Source organism: Pyxicephalus adspersus, chromosome 5 (genome assembly GCF_032062135.1).
Source record: "Pyxicephalus adspersus chromosome 5, UCB_Pads_2.0, whole genome shotgun sequence".
Classification (NCBI taxonomy): Eukaryota; Metazoa; Chordata; class Amphibia; order Anura; family Pyxicephalidae; genus Pyxicephalus; species Pyxicephalus adspersus.
The window spans coordinates 2,948,047-2,969,407 of NC_092862.1; the positions used below are offsets into that span (position 1 = coordinate 2,948,047).

At 40.4% G+C, this 21,361-nt stretch overlaps 1 protein-coding gene across 5 annotated transcripts in view; it reads right to left on the reverse strand.

Annotated features, from left to right (window-relative positions):
• Window positions 1-21,361, reverse strand: part of ADGRB1 (adhesion G protein-coupled receptor B1) — a 340,003-nt gene that overhangs the window by 135,085 nt on the left and 183,557 nt on the right. For 4 of the 5 annotated variants that reach the window (XM_072410570.1, XM_072410569.1, XM_072410566.1 and 1 more), the window contains exons 3-9: window positions 12,171-12,341; window positions 11,434-11,598; window positions 9,650-9,814; window positions 6,112-6,213; window positions 5,090-5,196; window positions 3,114-3,308; window positions 1,181-1,249 (exon numbers count right to left, since the gene is read on the reverse strand). In XM_072410570.1, the coding sequence (XP_072266671.1) occupies window positions 1,181-1,249; window positions 3,114-3,308; window positions 5,090-5,196; window positions 6,112-6,213; window positions 9,650-9,814; window positions 11,434-11,598; window positions 12,171-12,341 (974 nt within the window). The remainder of the gene's footprint in view (window positions 1-1,180; window positions 1,250-3,113; window positions 3,309-5,089; window positions 5,197-6,111; window positions 6,214-9,649; window positions 9,815-11,433; window positions 11,599-12,170; window positions 12,342-21,361) is intronic. The other variant, XM_072410568.1, reaches the window with a different exon arrangement.

The window sequence follows — 21,361 nt, forward strand, 5'->3', positions numbered from 1 at the left end:
TTTTTTAATTTTTTTGTTTTTAAATTCTTATTGGAGAATTCCTCCCCTTCCAATGTTACCCCCATGGTGGTAAAGACCGAAAGGGCCACCTGCAGCCTCCTGGGATAAATGGAGTATGTGATGAAGAACTCAGATAAAGATGGAGGAAGATGGTAGTGCCCGCAGTCCATGCCGGAAAGAGGAAGAAACCTGGGACAGCGCTGGACTAATTGGACTCAAGGGTTGCCAACTTCACAAACAAGCAGCTGCCAAGGGAGGAACCCGCTCCAAGACATTGGTTCCCCTTGCTATGTTGGGAACGCTCATGGTATTTGAAGGAACTATGAGCCTGGTATTTCAAAACTCCCCAAGACTGGAGAAGATAGAATATTATGGGAGAACCTGGAATGGATGTCTTTGTTCCCCATCATTTGTTATAGTTGGCAAATGTTTCAGTCTTGGACCAGATCCATTTCAGATTTGTTGGATCACCCATTGGCCACTCATGTCTTCCATGCATGTCTTCCATGCTAATCTAACGTCTCCAGTCTTGGAGTGCTTAAATCTGACTTTTCTTTCTATACAACTGTTCCTGTATATTTGTATAAAGGGCTAGTACCAAATGACTAGGGAAAAAAACAGCTGTAGCTCAAAGTGTTGGGGCCCCTAAGAAATTGCCTTTTCACTGTTTAGTCTTTGGGCTCTAGGTAAAAATAGGGCATTATAGACCTGGAAGATTCCCACGTGAATGTTTGATGGGATGTCTGATTCACTGTTTTGTAAATAGAGCTTTTTGAGATTTTTTATTTTACAGACCATTTTGGTTTACCAATCCAGCAGGGAATTGGCTTAGCTGAAGCCCCAAAGGGGCATGATAGGGATATAGCTGTCATGGAGGGGAGCACCAACAGGCAATCTGGAGATACAAACCCCTGACACACCTGAAAGTGTTGGATGCAGAAGATCCAACGAGCACTTTAAGAAAAGCAAGACAGCAAATATCGCCTACAGTAGAGGTGGGGTAGTACTAGTATGTTGCCTTGGTTTAATTTTTTTTTTATGCCTTTTTTACCCTCCTAAATGCTGTGAATTGGTGTCTTGGGGTCAATACATAGGTGGCCAATGAGCGCCCTGTTCAGTTCACATCTCATACAAAACAAATCCAATCAATATATAAAACATGTTCAATATCAGCTCCTACCGTCTGCGCCTCCTCCCACTTGTCCCGATTCTCGTCCGATAGCAGGTTGCTGATGACTTGCACAAAGTTCTTGAGGCAATAAAGAAGAAAAGGAGAACCAATCAGCATCCGAGGATAATTAACAAACGGACAGATTGTTACCTACGCAGACTGTGGAGAACACACCGCCTCACATTAATGTTCCTTAGCACATTCCATCCCACTGGTTTCACCAAAACACATGTAAAAGGAATCTCTGGATTAAAAGTTAAATGCCTATACATTGCAAGTCATTGGTGGGTGGCACTGCCAGAGGGGCATATTAGTGATAGGTGGAACCTGGTGAATCAAAGATGAAATTGCCCATTTGTAGCAGTAAATCTGCAAATATCTGTAATCTGCATAAGACTGGAATTGTGAAATTACTGGTATTCAGGTTACAAGTTTAGGAGACAAACTAAAGAAGATCATTGCCCAGACATCCTCCATGCAGATTGTCTATGCTATGCTATGCCATCAAGCTGAATCAAGCTTCCCCAGACACGTGTCTGCAGATCACATTTTCACAACAACTACCTGACATTGATCGCTGCTGAGTGCTAAATGTTCAATAATCTATAAACGTGAGCAAGGCTACTTCTGCTTCTTCAGTTATTTGTCATTAGTAAGCTTCATAAAGGAAAAAAGAAAAAGAGAAGAGAAGAGAGGAAGGAATGAAATCAGTTAGGACAAAAGAGGGAAGCAAGGGAAGGAAAGAAAGAATGAATGAAGGAACGAAGGAAGGAAGGGAGGGAGGGAGGGAGGAAGGAAGGAAGGAAGGAAGGAAGGAAGGAAAGAAGGGAGGGAGGGAGGAGAGGGAAAAGAAAAGGGAATAAAAAGAAGAAGGGAGGGTAGGAAGGAAGGAAAGGAAAAGAAAGGAGAAGGAAAGGAAATGAAAAAGAAAAGGAGAAAGGGAAGAAGGAAGGGAGGGAAGGAAGGAAGGAAGGAAGGAAGGAAGGAAAGAAGGAAGGGAGGGAAGGAAGGAAGGAAGGTAAGAAGGAAGAGAGGGAGGGAAGGAGGAGAAGGAAAGGGGAAGGGAATTGAAATGAAAATGGAATGTAGGAAGCAAGGAAAAAAAAGGAGACGGAAAGGAAATGAGCAAGAAAAAGAGAAAGGAAAGAAGGGAGGGAAGGAAGTAAGGAAGGAAGGAAGGAAGAGGAAAGGTAAAGGAAATGAGAAGGGAAGGAAGTAAATGGAGGAAGGTAGGAATGAAAGAAGGAAGGTCTAAAAGAGGAAAGAACTAAGGAAGAGGAGGAACAGCAGACACATAGGTGGGTAAATAATGTATTATTGTCCATGGTTCATATTGCAAAGGTCCCAGCCAGGATTTTCATGTTACCAAAGCAGGTTGTGATAGAATTTGTCATCCGCTTTAGTTCTGTTCTGAGATGTTGGATACCGGGAAAGCTCGGCCAACAACCTGACCCTCTGTAGACAGTAACAATATAGAACCACTTCTAAGGGCCGCTTGCAGTTGTGTTGAAGTATCTATGTTTGTTTATTTTATTTGAAGACTTATGGATCTATTTATAAATGTTTCCACCTAAGATTCACTCCCAAAGTGGACACATTGTTCACACTGGATTCAAAAAGAAAAATGAGTAAATCCCGATTAAAAAAGTATAACATATACAATTCATCAGATAAAGCTATTTCCCACATTTCTTTAACAATTTCAGTGTAACAATGTGTACATTTTGGGTAAAAGTTGGGTAAATCCCAGATTTATATAGGCCCCTAGGGCTTTAATCCCTACAAACCCAAATACCTCCTCTGTCTTCCTGATTTTATTATATTTTATGTTCTGTTGGATGATATTGTTTTGGGGATATAAGTCACAAAATTCCTAAAGAATTAAAGATTGTGTAGATATTTTGCTTCACAGGTCCAAATGGAGGTGCACCTCCCCACTTACCTGGACATCATTGGATGTGGGGCTGTGGTAGGGCCGGCGGAATATCTCCGTCATATTTCTCAGACAATCCACGGTGGTTAGAATGTCCCCACTGTAACTGGCTCCTTCCTGAGTGACGTCTACAAGGTTCTGTAGCACTGCCGAGACTCCTTCTCCCTTCTGCCCCCTCTGAGCCTTCGTCAGATGATCCCGAATCTGGAAGAAGCAATACATATAATAATCCCACTCTCAGCCTTAATACAGCAACTCTGCTCAAACATTCCAGTTGATGGTATTGGACCATTGGCTCACCTAATCGGTTTTTATTTCTCAAAAGAAAGATCAGGCAAAACGTCTGTCTTAATGAACTTCTAAGTTTGAATTGACTTTTGGAGATTCCAGAAATGAGTTCCCCCCTTCACCATTCCTTGTCCAGCAGGGAGAGTAGAAACCTCTGATGGATTTCCATTCTTCTTGTTTGATTTTTAATCAATTTACTCCTTAGACAACCAGGAACACTAAGAGGGGAAACTCATTTCTGGAGAAGTACAAATCCAACCGTCAACTCAACTTCCCCAGACTTGTCTTGCCCCAGATATCCATGTGGCAATATAAGTGAGCCCAAGATTACTTTGCAGGCGGAATTCTTTTTGCATGCCATAGTTGTGTTCTCTCTTTGTTACATGAATTTACTCCAAATCTCTAAAAACATACCAGTAGGTAAATTAAATTGGTTCTCTTCAAGTTTGGCTTTAGACTTTTGTTCATAAGCTTCTGAGGAGAAGTTTGAGACATGAGTATGCCATGAAAACACATTATAATCATTCCAATCCAAAACTGATATTTCAGCATAGGCAAAAAATGGTGGTGAATAATCCTTGGCTTTTAATTCCTATTTGGGACAATCAATAAAATGGATCTGGCATCTTGGGTCTACGTCTTAAAGTAGCTTTGTTGAAGAAACATTTATAAACAGCGTATCTTTTCTCCATCAGTCTCTCCAATGGTAATCTGAGTTTCCAGGTCCACCTTTGCGTACATTATACTGGAATCTACCACTCGTAACAAGAGCTTCCATGGTAAGAAAGTTCTAGAGGAAGAAACTTCATAGACCCAGCGGAAGAATTGGAACTCCAGATGGAATATCTTGCTACTTGAATGCCCAAGGTATATAAGAAGTAAGCAGCCTCTCAGCACCAAAAACTAAAATCATGTGCTTGCTCCCTTTGTGTCAAAGGAACTTCTGAAGTTCCAACTAAGACTTCTCAGTTCTGTACAACTGCTATGGCTATTACAAAGACAAAATATATATTTGATTAATTAATTGATTGATTTTACTGTAACCAATCAGATTTAACAATTCAAAGCTAAATGATTGCTACTGACTACTGTTATCTGTAGGTGGCCTTATGGGAAATCTGGCCCTGTCCATAGATACGGTACAGTAAATGGGCATTGTCACCCAAGCACAACAAAAAGCAAGATCACTAGATGAAAAAAAAAGGAAAAAAAATCCTGATAAAAGAAAACATATCAAAGCTCGACATAAAAGGACTGAAAAGTCACTTTATAGTATATATTTGTTTTTTGGAGTTTGGAAATAAAGTCAACCCTCAAATCTAGCAGTTTCTGAACATTTTTTCACTCCATCACTATGGCAAATAATAATATTGCATTGAATATTTTTTCACTTGTTTTTACCATCATATTCCACTTTTAAGTATTGAATTGCTGAGAGCAGGAAAACCTTTGCACAGCCTGAATCATCTCACAAAGGTGCCTATAATTTAGGAGGAATTACGGTGGCCTGCTGGGTACATTACACATCGCAACCGAGGGCTCCTCGGATCTGAAAAGAGGCTTTAAGACTCCTCAACCTGTGCTATTACTGTGTGCAAAGTGCTTTGGATTTCCAAGAGAAAGTGGAGGAACAAATTGAATTAAATGAGAAATAACAAGACTGCGGTGAAATGCCAAAGACTTTATTTGTTCCTTACCATCTGTTGAATATTCCGGTAGTCAAGGGAGACACATTTGATGTACGTTGGAATCTCCCAGTACGCCTCTCCCACCTCATCCAGAACACACTTCCGCAGAATGAGACCTGCAAAGGAACAAAATGCACTTTATCCTTTAATTACTCCTTGATTTAAAGAGCACCTGTCTCATACAGGCAGACATGTGAGGTAAACCTGAGGACTGCACTTTAATATCACGCAACATTATTGAGGAGAAAGCCTATATATTTTGTGCAGGCCAGTGACATCACCAAGAAATCAGCCTATCCATTCACTAGAAGCCAATGACATCACCAAAAGCGCAGCCTACTCATTCACCAGGGACCAGTGACATCACCAAGAAATCAGCCTATCCATTCACTAGAAGCCAATGACATCACCAAACGTGCAGCCTGTCCATTCACCAGGGACCAGTGACATCACCAAGAAATCAGCCTATCTATGCAATATAGACCAGTGACATCAATGAGGGTGCAACCTATTCATTCACTAGAAGACAATGACATTACCAAAAGTGCTGCCTATCCACTAACTAGAGGCCAGTGACATCACCAAGAATTAAGCTTATCCATTCAATAGAGGCCGATGACATCACTGAGAATGCAGCCTATCCATTTACTAAGGACCAGTGACATCATTAAGAGTGCAGCCTATCCATTCACTAGAAGCTGGTGACATCAATAACAAAGCAGCCTATCCATTCACTTGAAGCCAATGACATCACTGAGGATGGAGCCTACACATTCACTGGAGGCCAATGACATTAACGAGAATGGAGCCTACCAATTCACTGGAAGCCAATGACAATATTGATCTTAAGGAATTCTCTATATTCCTCCCTTGCACATAATGATATCATAATATTACAGCTATTACCTCAAGAATGCTTAAATCCAATCTAAATCCAATCTAGTATGAACTTTGACAGTAAATGTTAAATATTACTGCACTAGAAAGCTTGGAAGGATTCCAATGGGGACAGGCAGTTATGTTTCCCTTACCTGTGGCATTCCGTGGACACCTCACTTCTGCCATCTCTCCGGCCGGAGTTTCTTGCCAAACTACAGAAACAAAATTTTCCTCCGGGCAAATCTCATGAGGCTCTGAAAAGACAAAGAGATCTCTAGTTAAAGGTCATGTTCTATTTGCCAACCCGCGGCTCAGGTTTCCAGCTCCTCACTCTCGTCTAGTGGTAATGTGGGAGTGATGATTAACTTTTTACTGGCAGAGGGCCGTGCCAGAAGAGAGACACACATTAAAAATATCGAAAAATGGTGATAACGTTCCAGATTGTGTCATCTGCTCCTGAATAAATATGCCCGAAAAAAAGAAGTTGTCATTAACTTATTCCTGGAGTTTATTTATGATAATTAGAGATGAGATAAAACCAATGTACGCAAATTGAGACAAAAACTGAACCAAACCGGGCCAGTTCATAAATACCTGCAAATGTCAATCAATTCCACAGCCAAATGGGCAAAAAATATATATAAAAATATATTAATATGATGTGCACCCAACCAAGAATTACCGCCTAGCACATTGGATAACTGTAACAGCAACTGTTATACAATGGACTGATTTAACAAAGATATCCAAGACCGGAAAGCAAACACTATCATGGGTGATCCAGCAACTTGAAACCACTTTCTTAAAAGTAATTTGCTATTTATTGGCAATTTTTTTCAATCCTGGACCAAATCCATTCTAAGTTTCTTGGAGAGCTTTACCAAACCAAGCCCTTTATATCCAAATGTTGGTGACCATCTGATCAGTATATCTCAATGACCTTGTTGGACATCTATTCCCAAAACCACGGCATTTATATGGAGTCCACCCCCAATGACTATTAAGTTGGAGTTGGCCCCTAGGCTTCACCCTTCCAAGGCTTTTCCTATGAATCCAAAAACACTTTTGAGAAGTTTCACTCTTTGGCATTCTCCATGATCTGATGTCTGACTTTTTGTAGGCTTTTATCTCCATGGATAAAAATATTTCAGTTCTGTTTGCTGACACGTTCACTTGGATGTCCTCACATAGCTGCACACAGAGGAACCTTCATATGCATATTTCTGTGCAAATATGTAGAACTGAGATGTAGATAAGACATGTCCTGTCATTGGCAAGTAGAGGCCCAGGGAACTTTTCCTTGCATTGTGCACCTAATACATTGCCTACACCCATCCACATACCAATGAAGAACATCTTCTCATCTCCCATCAATGCAACTCGCAGGCACATATTATTCGCTGCTCAAAGTCAGATCAATCATCTCTCTTTATATAAAGCATAAATTAGAATATTAGTTTTTGTAGGTGCCCTGATGGTTGGATGCCAATCTGGGGGAAAGGGTGCTCCTAGGTAGGATGCATTTGCATGCAGAACCCCTACATATGATACTAAGACTCCAGCCAGCTTCGAATCTGAATGAGAGGGAAGTCCAGGAGTAGCCAGGTTGGTGGAAGAGGGGCCAGATGAAGCTGAATGTCCTCCAGCCAGGAAACAAGCAGGCTCTATGTGAATTGCTGGAGCTTCTAATGGAGCAGAAAAATCTGGGGAAGCAATTTCAGTCCCGGAGGGTAGTCGGTACAACTGTGCAAGACTGAAGGGAAGGCAGGGGTTCAACTTTACCATGGATGGTAATAGAATGGAACCGAATCTTATATAGCAGTGACAGTTTTCTACAAAACCTCATAGAACAAGAGATCCCTATCGTCTGTCAATCCATATTTTCCAATTTGCGGATGACAGTGACACATGGTGGGCTCTGCGGAATGACAGCAGAGACAGGTGATCCCAGAGAGGTATGAGTGTGGGAGTACTCACATTCTATACAGTCTGAAGGGCTCATGGAGAGCGACTCATTATGAACTGATATGCCAGACAGGGAACTCTCTGGAGAGTTGTTAGTAATAAGAATATTAGCACATAAACTACACAAACATGGAGGATATGACTGTACAGCTCAGGGTAAGAGAGAAATACAAAGGAAATATGGGGAAGCAGCAGAAATATTAATAATAAGAGGGGGATCACTGCATAGAAGAACTTTAACGTCACAGAGCACAAAGTGTAATGCATTTCATGCAGCAAGGTGTAAAAGTGGACTTAGCATGGGATTTATATCTTCATGACAAGCACATGCTTGCTTTGCACTGGTATAACTCTTTCAGGTGTTTATTGCCTTTAGATAGATATCACAGCACTTCTTATGACAATGCCGTCATCTGGCCTTTCCTGCAGAAGGACAGCGCCATTATTGTTCAGGCCTCATTCAGGGTCAGCTTCCAGGAATGAGATGTCAGCTTAGAAATAACACAGTCATGTAAGATTAGCCTCTGCTGCAGCCTCTCCCATGTGGCTTCCTACAAACTTACAATGTTGCAGTCTGATCATTGAGGATCTATGATTGAGGAAATGCTTCCTCCTGCCTGCAGCAGACTAATCACATCATCCCAGTTTATATAAGAGAAACATGAAAGGGGCACAAGGCTTCTTTATAGTATCAAATAAAGAAAAAAATGAGAAACGGTGGCAAGAAAGCTAACGCGTTTTACATGTCACATGACGGGAGGTCAAGGTCAGCAGTGCAGTTTTTCTAGAAATAAGGCCTCTTCCTGACAACTTCCCTATAAAGAACAGCATTGTCTTTTTCACTGGAAGGGGAAATCATTATTTCCATCTCCAACCGGCAAAGACAACAAGGCAACAAGAGAGAGGATAGAACCTTGGTGGACAAAAAAAAATCAAGGTGTAGAACCTTTAATCTTCATCAGGATTTCTGTCCTCATGAGGTAGATATAGCTAACACCCAGGTGATGGGTGTTAGACAGAACAGGAAGTAAGGAGAAACCTCAAGTCATATGTAATACTGGACGGAGTTCTAACCCTCCCCTGCTCTATCCATGAGGCCCATTTACACCAGAATGCATTACACGCCAGCACAAGCATTTCACAGCTTTAATTTGCCTGGAGTTGGGCAGCTCAGTGATACCCCTGATGAAGCTGCCCTTATCTGACAGTGTAATCCCAACCAGGGCAACCAGACATAAAATCCAGAAAAAGATATCACGGAGAACACCAGTTTTTTTATTGAGCAGTGCATAAAGTTGATGCATTTTAGGCGTCCCTCCGCCTTCATCAGAATTTAGATATTGTGCATATTGGTCAGGACAGTCCAATGAACAGAATGAACTGATGAGTATTTTGTGTGTGGGATAAAGTATTCACAATATTTCATGCAAATGACTATCCATTCAGTTTGTTCATTGTGCTGCCATTCATGGATATGAATCACATCTAAACCCTGATGAAGGTGGACATTCAGACCCGCGAAACGCGTTGGATGTTTTAGTCATTTGATGAATGATGAAGATTCCCTCAGACTCACCTGTGATCTTGAATTCCTTATGATGCTTTTTTTTTTTTTTTTAGAAATACAGCAAAGCATTGAACTTTTTGCATATCAGTCACACACTCCCAAACAAACACGTGACTTTTTGATTAAAAAGTTGATATTGATATGAAGGATATTCCTACCTGGGCACTTCTTTTCATTGCATGGCTTGTTTTCTTCCGATGGACCAGGACAGTCCTGCCCACCATAAAATGGGCCGTAGCAAGCTCGTTCCCTTTTCTGGACCCCTCCGTCGCATGTTGTGCTGCAACTTCCCCAGGATCCCCACTCCTGCCATTTCCCATCAACTACGAAGAAAAAAAAAGCAGGTTTTATGGTGCCAAATGAGGGTCAGGTGTGTTATGTTGAAGACTCTACAAGTGTCAGGTCAGTGTGTCACTGTTCTCAAACCCCGATTCTCAGTATTACCTTGATATCAGAATCTAAATCTATATCAGAATCAGGATCTGTTGACTGCAGATATCATTGTGTCATTGTGTTCTAGATTCCCAAAGTATAGGTGTATTATTGTTCTGGAAAAACCATGTATCATCTAAACCCTAATCTAGGGGTGTGTCCAGATCCAGGAAACGCGTTGGTTGTTTCATGTGTCAGTGGGTCATGGTTTTGGGGTCCACAAGTCTTGTAATTGTCAGTGGTGTGCCATTGTTCTGAGATGCCAAGGTCAACGAGTTGTTGGCTTGAGATAATTATAAGTTGGTCCTGGATTCTCCAAGCATCAGTGGGTCATTGCTTGGAATTCCAAGTGCCCATGTGTCCATGTTCTGTGGCCTCCTTGATGTTGATGTTTCATTATTCTGGGGCCAGTTGTTGGTGTGTCATTGTTGTGGGATCCCCAAGTGTTGGTATGTCATTGTTCTGGACCCACGTGTGTCTGTCGTTATATTGAGACCCACAGAAGTTGACATGTCATTGTTCTAGAACCCCCAAATGTCAGTGTGTAATTTTTTCCGGAAGAGCATGTCTGTTTGTCATGGTTCTTGGAGCCCCAAAAGTTGGGGTGTCATTGTTCTGGCACCTCCAAGTGTCAGCTTGTCAGTGTTCGAGGACCCCTAAGTGTCAGTGTGTAATTGTTCTGGGATCATCAAGTGTTAATATGTCATTGTTCTGGAACTGCATGTGTCTGTGGCTCATTGTTCTGGACCCCCAAAATTTGGTGTGTCACTGTTCTGGAACTCCAAATGTCAGTGTTTCAGTGTTCCAGAACCCCCAGGTGTCAGTATGTCATTGTTCTGGGACCCCCAAGTGTCAGTGTGTCAGTATTCTGGACTCCCAAATGTCAGTGTGCCATTGTTCTGGACCCCAAAGTGTCATTGTATAATTGTTCTGGACTCCTAAGTGTCAGTGTGCCCTTGTTTTGGACCCCCAAGTGTCAGGGTGTCCGTGTTCTAAAACCTCAAGGCGTCAGTGGCTCATTGTTCTGGGACCCCCAAGTGTCATGGTGTCATTGTTCTAGGTCCCCCAAGTGTCAGGGTGTCATTGTTCTAGGTCCCCAAAGTGTTAGGGTGTCATTGTTCTAGGTCCCCCAAGTGACAGAGTGTCATTGTTCTAGGTCCCCCAAGTGTCAGGGTGTCATTGTTCTAGGTCCCCCAAGTATCAGGGCGTCATTGTTCTAGGTCCCCCAGGTGACAGGGTGTCATTGTTCTAGGTCTCCCAAGTGTCAGGGTGTCATTGTTCTAGGTCCCCCAAGTGACAGGGTGTCATTGTTCTGGGCCCCCAAGTGTCATTGTATAATTGTTCTGGGACCCCAATTGTCAGGATGTCATTGTTCTAGGCCCCCCAAGTGTCAGTGTGTCATTGTTCTGGGCCCCCCAAGTGTCATTGTATAATTGTTCTGGACCCCCAATATAACTTTATATAAAACTTTCAGGATGTAAAGCAGTTAACGTCTGTCTGTCTCTCTCACCAGGACACTGCATTATGAAGCAGTCTCTTGTATCTGCCCATTGGCCATGGCACTCCGACCCCCCATAGGACGGTCCGTTACACTCGCGGATTCTCTTCTGAGTACCATTGGAGCAAGTGGCAGAACAGGCACTCCAACTGGACCAATCGTTCCAGTTACCATCAACTGCAAGATATAGAAAATGTGTTTATATGATGGAATGGCAAACTATACATGCAACCAAACAGAAACAAATATTGGTTATCTAAAATCATTACATGAAAGAATGAAAAAAACAACTAAGAGAAACAATCATAGGATCAATGAGTGAGAAAAACAAATACAGACAAAGAATGAGACAGATCCCTGAGAAGTATAACAGCAAGCTGTAGAGTCTATTCACAGAAATCTATTTGGAATTGGGGGAAATCTGGATCATTCGCCACATTTCATTGCTTTTTTTTCTTTGGATAAAATTTTATAAACAATCAAGCAAATGCAATAAACCAAAAACATTTCTGATTTATTAAATCTGCCTGACGATTTGTTTATTCATCAGATTGCACAATACCTACAGCTGAGATACTTTTTATAGAATTAATTATCATGATTATGATTTATGTGATGCTTTTATCTCCACCAGCATGGCACAAAATGATAATAAAAGAAGGTGAATGATATGAAAGATGCAAATTAGGACAAATTCACCCAACTATACAGAAATCTAACCACATGGATAGTACAGGGTATACACTTACACCGACCTGGACATAAGGCAATGTTACAGAACTTGGTTTGCTTCTCAGGACCTTTGCATGGATCTCCTCCGTACTGTGGCAGGTTACAGGTTCGCGTCCTCTCCCGAAACCCCCGACCGCACGTGGACGAGCACAGACTCCAAGGTGACCACTCATCCCAGGAACCGTGTACTGTGACAACAGAGAAAAACAACAGCAAGGTTACACATAACATAGGGCTCAGGGGGAAATCTGCAAAAATATGGAAATCCCTCAGGTTCATTTGTTTCTAATGGCTGAGCATTTTCATAAATGTCATATTCACTGTTTTATAAAAAAGACCATTGTAATGTTCATTTAAAGCTATGTGTTTCACAGGGTGACAACGCTGCAGCAGCTGCTAATTGATTTCTTTGCAGAACAAGCAGGGTTGTCACCCCAGGACAGGAAATGTTAAAAATATCAGATCCATTGACAAGTTCAACTGTGATACAGGAGGACTCAAAAAAAACAGAAACAGCTGGTAAAGTAGAATTAGGGATCAATTTTTTAGAACAGGGTCAGGGATATACCCTCAAACATTCCCTCGAGTGAATATTCCAGGTCCATGTGTTTCAATGGCAGTATTTGATTCCCACCAGGGAATGTTTGAGGGAATATCTGATCCCCTGTTTTATAAATAGAGTCCTATGATTCACAATATCTGGGGTGATTGGTTACCTTTTAAATAAACAGCAATTTGAATAAAACTAATCACTGAACAACTAAAACAAACACATGAACAAAAAATATAGAACTTAAAATTAAAAAAACAAAGCAATGTTCATTTCATTTTATTGGATTATGGATTTTCTTTAGGTCACATGCATTGCAATAAAGCTGCTCATTCATACAGAGGGGTATTGGTGATGCACTGAAACATGAAGAATAATTCACTACGCTTGGCAATGCGATGAACCACAATGCATGGCAGTAAGTTGCTTAGTGTTGTGTTGTGCGGCAACATGCGTGCGGTGCAGCTGCGTTGATCTTCCTTTGATTTGACATGAAAACTCGTTATTTATAGTGAAATCAAAGTGCTGAAAATACATGAATTTTTTACCATACTATTATTATTATTATTATTATTATTATTAATAATATTAATTTTAATAAACAGTACTTTTATAGCACCAACATATTATGCAGCACTGTACATTAGGTAGGGGTTACAAATGACAGACAGATACAGACAGTGACACAGGAGGAGGAGTGGACCCTGACCTGAAGAGCTTACAATCTAGGAGGTGGGGGAAGTATCACACATTCGGAGGGAGATTTGGAATGGTGGGTGAGTAGTGAGGGTTTAGGAGATAGAAGAAGACAGGTAGGTGAGGTTGAAGCGTTGGGTTTTATGGTCTCTTTTAAATGAGCAGAAAGTAGGAACAAGCAGAATAGGATGAGGAGACCATTCCAGAGAGTTGGGGCAGCTTTAGAAAAGTCTTGGAGCCATGTGTGTGTGAGGAGGTTATGAGTGAGGAAGTCATTAGTAGGTCATTGGAGGAGCAAAAACCCACTAGTTCCCAATATACCTGCTGTTACATCTTGGTGTAATAGACGTAGATACATTGGGTCAGGTTAAAGCTCTGCAGGACTGGAAAAGATCAACTATCATGGGAGAACCCGGGTGATCCAGCAAAGCTGCAATAGATTTATTAAAATTCATTTTGATTAATAAGCGCCCAGATCCATTTCAGGTTTGCTGGATCCCCCGGGTTCTCCCATGATTGTCTTTCTTCCCCGGTCTTGGAGAGCTTTTATAAATGTATAACTCCCCGCACGGTAGCAGCGACCGTCTCTGGCACACCGCAACCATCTCTCCCTCTCTCGTTACCGGCATCCCCATGACAACCGTCTTGTGGAATTACTATGTAAATATATGCCAGCAATAATATTGTTCCTGGGAAGGTGTAGCAGTGTGGAGTAAATGACGGCCTCATTAAATATTCACATATTTATTGCTTACTACTTCATGTAAAATATTGCCGTGCACAGTAATTATAAACTTCAGAAAGAATTCAGGATGTAATATCGGCTACAAATAACTCCTTAGATGTACCATCGGCGTGAGGAGACTGGAAATTTCTCACTGTGATACAGAAACGTCGAGCAAAAAAACTCCTCTGTGCCTTCCAAACTCGTTAAATAAATGACGGAAGCTTTTCAGTCCCCGAAAAAAAAAATCTGAGAATGAACTAGAAAATGCCGAGACTCTGCGGGCTGATCGGAAATCATCCCACTGGCTGTAAGATTATCCAGGATTTAATTGAAGACATAAAGCAAGGAAGAAACAAATCCCTCAACGGGTCCAAATGATTGTGTTACCACGGGTAGATTTATTCTTACTTCCTGTTCTGGTTACATAGGGAAGTGAAGGTAAACCTTCCAATGGAAAGAAATCATTTGGACCCATTGGATCTGATTTATTAAAGCTCCCCAAGACTGAAGAAGATAGACTGTCATGGGAGAACCTGGGTGATACATTAAAACCAAAATGGATTTCCTAAAAATCCTGGACCCGATCCATTTCTGGATTGCTGGTTCACCCAGGTTCTCCCATGATAGGCTGTCTTCTCCAGGCTTGGATATGTTTAATAAATCAGGTCTGTTGCATTGAGAGATTTGTTTCCTTGCTTTATGTCCTCAAATATAACCTTGCTATCACTACAGCCAATAGCGCCTTATTCTTTCCAATGACATAGGTTCCATGGGGGAACCTTCGAAATAACCTTTGGGTTTTCAGGGAACCTCTGCGGTGATATTCTTTTGGAACAAAAACATATGTGAACATAAAAAAGTGATGAAAAGTGCAAAAACAACATGCACTGGGGCACTTTTGGACCTCCCCTGAAGAGCAAGGGTCTTACATCCCCCCACCGGGGTCATAAAGCTTCAGAAAAAGGAATTGGGTTAGCTTGATCCACCTGGCCGAAACCAAGCTGGTCCCATTCGTCGTGCGCTGGCTATAGCCCATAGAGTACTAGGCTGGGAACTCCCCTGAAGAGCGCCCAACCATGAGACCAGGAACCCCTCCCAAATGTAAGAGTTGGCCCAGAAGGTACCAGCACCCTCCATTCCAACATGGCATGAAAACAAACCAACTCCACCCCTCCGCACTAATTTAGGTTCTATAGGACCCCCCAACACTGTAGTAGGTCCTAACCCCTCCACACTCGTTATGTTTCTCCATTGGAAAGATTTGATTTCATTTGCAGAAAAGTGAGGTGAATCTCCCAAATGTGGCTTCTAAGGGGTACACGATGCCCCCCAAAAAAGAATAACTGTACCACACTGAGAAAAGATTTGATTTCTGTTTTCTATCAAATTGCCTGAGTTTGGGGTGTTGCAATCACGCATGACTCCAGGCTCTGGGCACCGATATTATCATTATTACCGTATTTATATAGCGACAACATATTGCACAGTGCTGTACATTAAAAAAGATTTGATCACTTGCGCTGCAGCACTAGTTCCTAAAGAACCAGCGTGTGCACATTTAACAGCTGGTACTGCGCAATTCACTAAAGCTCCCATTCATTTTCTATGGGGCTGCAGCGGGGAGACTCCACTGTATATGTAGCATCTCCCAGAGGCAGCGGTTCCTTGGCATAAGGAAGAGGTAACCACACCACAACCTCCCCGCCAGTCTGAACCTAACCTAATGCCACATACAACACAATACCAATTTAACACAAACTGCTTTCTTTTGTTTTTTCTTTTTTGTTTTTTTCTACAAAAAGATGAAAAGAAATAAAAAAGAGAACTAATGCAAAATACATAGTTATTATATATTGAAGTTGTGCTAATTATTTTCTGGTAAACAAGACTTAAAAGTCACTGAGATATAAAAAAACCATCATAGACACTCCACAACTTAAAAACTTGATCTGGTGCACGATGACACGCTGAAAGGGTTAAACAAATAATCAGCATTATGGACTTCCCACAAGTTATTTTCATTTTCTTTAGGATGTGATAAAAAAAATAGAACAAAATAAAAAAAACAGTCTAAAGCAGCTTCATTACTGGACTGAGAGAATTAATATATGCCAGAAACAAATGGCAGCAATATCCATTGTGACCTTTTATAAATTGGTCATGGCGTCAGGGCAGGCGAAGGATCACTGAATATCCAGTTATGGCATTCTAGAAATGATAAAACTGAAATTCATTTATCTTTTTTGCTTGTTTACAAATATTTGGTATTATTATAATTATTTAATAACATATGAAATGTTTGTACATGTATGGAGTCCTAATGGGTTTGTGTTAAAGAAGTCATTTATTTGACATGGAAAATGTGGACCCAGTTAGATGAGCCTGATCTCTACACACAGGTAAAAATTAGGCTTTTTAGGAACAAAACTAAAAAAAATAATATAGCCACCGCATATAAGGACTGATAATATACAATATATTATATTCTTGGGTTCAGAAAAATTTAAACATATGCTACAGAAAGCTTAGGATCCACTTGATTGTTATTCAAAATTACATTAGAACACTACAACAACATATGAAGCAATAAAACTGGAAGAGCAAATCTAAACCAAGCTTTACATATTCAAAATTGTATAACAAATGCTGTATATACTCAAATATAAACCAAGATTCTTTTGAGTTAGGAAAAAAACTCATTTTATACTTGGTGACACCTGGTGGCATGCCCTGGAACTACATTTATCTCAGATCAAAGGGTGTCAAAGGCAAGCTATAACACACATTACACGAGGACACAGCAACATCTAATAGTGGATGGCAACAATGAACACAAGATTAATTAGGAGCAATTGATCCTCAATATAACCAACTCAAAAGTACAATATACTTTAATCTTTAAAAAAGGGAGGGGGATACATAGACTGAGCCCATGTGATTTTATTGTTCTCATTTTAAATGAATATTGTAAAATAGCACATTATCGAGGTATTATTATTATTATTATTATTATTATTAATAATAATAATAATAATAATAATAATAATAAACAGGATTTATATAGTGCCAACATATTACACAGCACTGTAAATTAAAAAGATGTATTTATGTATAATAATTTCATTGGCATTTTTGTTAATTACTTTTTTGAATGTTATCAAGTGACGACCTCATTTAGATTTATACTCTGGTCAATGTATTTGTGCTGTTTTTTCAGGCAAGCAGATCCTTTTTTTTGTACAGCGCTGCTTAATATGTTGGCGCTATACACAGTAAATACTGTTTATTATTATTAATATTAATAATAAAAATAAAAATAATTTTAATAGGTGTTTTGTTTGGATTGGTTTATATTCGAGTATATAGAAATAATTTTGGATAAAGTGATACAGAAGCCACATGTCAAACATTTCTATCAATCCAATTCCTTTGACATAAATAAAAAATTCTATATTTTTAGTCCCATGGAGGATTTTGTGATATACCCATATGAGATGTCATAAAAAGGGGGTTATGTAAAGAGAGGAAGATGAGATTTCCGATGTTCAGATCTCTGTAAGAAGGCAGGTAAGGTAAAAAGCAGACAGAAGATGCAAGACTGAGAGTGTGAAAACTATTGATAGGAAGTGTAAATGAACCTGAAAGAAGGATGATAATGGAAGGAGCCAGAGATTGATGAGAGCCAGTCTGTGCTATACACTGATAAGATAAGGCGGACTGGACAAGCAAGATAATGGGGCTTCCATCTGACACAAAGGCCAACAAAAGCCATCAGGGGTCAATAAGGCAGACAGAGAAGAAAGGAAGAACTCCACAATAATAACCTTATCAAGGCAGCTGTCATAAAGATCAAACTGAGAATTCTCTATGGGTTATCTTAGGCAGTCTAGACTTGTGCTGTCGGCCAAATGTGCAAACACCACCGGACTGCTCGTAGCTATAAGGATTGGCTGGTGGATCCAGAAGTATGATTAAAATTTGGTGATGAGGGGGCTAGCACCACTGGAAACCACTTATCCGAGGGGACCAGTAATGATGAGATCAACTGCCCAATCCAATATTTCCTCAGGGAGTGGACCTTCCATGAGTTTTGTGCCTGGATATATGTAGATTTTCTTTTTTTTACAATGAATGTATCTGCCTCACCAAGCCTAGATCCACCATGAGAACCAGAAGAGTTGGTATAGTAATGCATATGCTATAGAAAGTTACCAGTGACCACGACCAGTGGCCAACGACCATGTAGACCAACAGGCTTGGTATAGCAATGCATGTCCAGTTTACTGATAAGGCCCAGTATAAAGGGAATAGTGGGTATTAAAGTATGAGGAGTCTAAGGAAAAGGGCAATGGGCCAACTCTAAGCCCAACTTTACCCTAGCTATTGTTAAGGAACAATACATTGTTTTACGCCTGATCATTCTGAAACATGCAAGAGAAGAACAAAGCAGGCTTCAGGGATTACTCAAGAAAATCACTATTTGTTGCCCTGGAGGTAGAAGTTGGTGACCAGGGCTGAAGGATGGCAAAGTGATAAACTATGCTATTGGAGAAATTAGGTTGATGTTAGAAATAGGTAACTCTAAAGAAAATATTTGGAACTTAAAATCTGGCCAAAAAGAGGTCCTGTTAGCCAAAAATAAAGGAAAACAGGGCATGAAATTGGCACCCAAGTCATTGACCCATTAGGCTAGCTCTGAAGAAGGATTAATGCTACTACTGAAACAAAAGGCTTTAGGGAAAATCTAATGCACCTTTTTATCCCAGAGGAACCCAGGTCTTTATTTTATAAAGACTTCAGGTCTTTATAAAATTAATTAATTGAGGGTTGGTGGGAAGAATGCCCCCACTATGTTGATAATCAGAAAAGAATTCCCTTTCTAGTGTCAATCACAATGCCACCCTTGCAGCTAGAATATCACCAGTGTTTTCCAAATGGCTCTGCCAAATGGCACTCAACCCAAAACTATGCAGGCACCATGAGATGGGAAGTCAATCAGCTGAAGCTTTAGGAAACCCCGACAACATCTTTCAGAGAACTCCAGCTGGGAATGGTCAGTCCAATGTTTCCTCTCCCCCACAAATAACCCCCGCATGGCATATAATACATTTTTAAAGCAAAGTAACTAGGAACCTTCATTGGACCTCTACACCCTGTGGAGCCACCCTGGGGTCGGCCCAGTTTCCTTTTACCCTAGCATGTTACATCAATAGTTCTTATGCCGCAATTCTCATTTTCCATTGCATCTTGTAGCATGTTATCCACCAATGAATGAATACAGTTATAGACATTGACAGAATAAAAGTAAGCTTGCATCTCTAATAACTTATGTTGGCCAATACAACTCAAACATTCCGCAACCTTCTGTTTGGTTTTGTGCTAAAAGATCAGTGCGGTCCATCATTACTGCCTCCTCCGACCACATCAAAGCCAAGCCTGTTGAGGAAGGTCAGTATGAACCCACCAACATTTATGAATTATTCACCAATGATATTAATATAATTTTAGTGTCATGTCTCTTGTGCGCTCTGACACCATCACAGGTCCAACATGAAAAAGGTGATGTTGGAGACGGCTCAAGGTTATCATTGTTCTCCAGGATTTGGTATAGGCTTGTAATAAACAAATGCAGGTTTTTACTTAATCAGCATGAATGATACATTGTAACACCGATGCCAAAACCGCTCTGTGCTAATAAACAAGAGTGACAAATATATACATTGATTTCCTTGTCATTTTCATCACGGTGATGGCGTTCGATCATTTATTATTATTATCGCACACATTACCAAATGCATGCCCTAGTTTTTCTTTCTGTGCTCTGGCTTGTTAACCGTTCTTTGTTTCCACAATCAATTCTATGTATGTGTTCCAAACCCAGGAAATAACAATATAATGAGAATAACATGTAATAGGAACAATGTTTGTGATCCAGGACAAAGAACTCCAAGGCAAATCCCATTCTTCCTTTTCAGTTATATGGACCTGGGAAGGGTTGATACAATAAAAATCTTTTTCAAGCCCCAGGGAACCCCCAATAAATTAATAATTTGGGTTGGTGGGAAGAATGTCCCCAATATGTTGATAATCAGGAAAGAATGTAATTTACAGCGTTAGCCAAAATGCCACCCTGGCAGACAGCTCAACGATGTCTCTGGTTCTGGATTCCGGGGAAATATTCCCTAAAAGGAATCTAAGAAGCAAGGCACGACACCCTTACCCCATTTGAGAAATCTTGCTGTTACACATAGGAAGTGTCTGGCTACAAATATACCTAAAATAAAAAATCTACCTAAAATAGACATTACCTTTCAGAATATAGGAAAACAAAGCATTTGCACAAAATTGTCATAATGACATTAGGTTGCAGCACAATCTATTTTGTTTCTTTGTAATAACAACAAAAAATGAACTTTTCATTTCATCTTGCAGAAGTTTTGTAAAATTAAAATTCATTGGAAACTTGTTGGCATTCTATACACAGCAGCTGCATGGAAAGTCCCAAGAAGTTTAATTCCCATTCCACTTATTCACGGCTTTTCCTAGAAGTCTGCACAAATATCAAAAGTTTCACCGCAGCTTTTCTTACAACACTGAGATTGCTCAGGTGATAAAATAGTAATAAGGGATATTCTCATTTGGATATGCTTGAAGAAGGGAGGTAGAGGAAGGTATGACTGTTGAATCCTTTCAATATATATGATTTACTTATAGAACGCATGAGCCTGATAACAAAGAATCTTTGTATTTTTCCCTATAATGCCCTAATGTAATGGTATAGGGTCTGTTCAGCACTCTCATCACGTCAGTAAAGGATTTTGGGCACATCAATACCCTGACAATCACACACAGTGCCACCCTCTGTGTGTGTGATATGAGTTGTCAGGAGACATTTTGCTTGGCAGCGGGGGGCACCTGCCACCTTTCACCTCGTACTGGCGCTGAACCAATAATTCCAAGATTCAAAGAGCAGCAGCGGAGACGTAATAAGGACAAACTTCGCCTCTACGGGAAGAGCTGGTTCCGGTTTAAAAACGGCTGAGAATCCAAAACCTCAGGTTACTGATAAGGAAGATATGGATTTAAAATTGAGTTTAATAAGCTTTCCGGGTCTAGAGAGAAAAAAAAATATCTTTTACCACCTGTAGAGGTGTCCTGAATAACCCACCATATGCAAGTTAGGGTAAATAAGTTTAGAAAAGTCAATCTGTAAATGGATAGAGAATTGGCTTAAA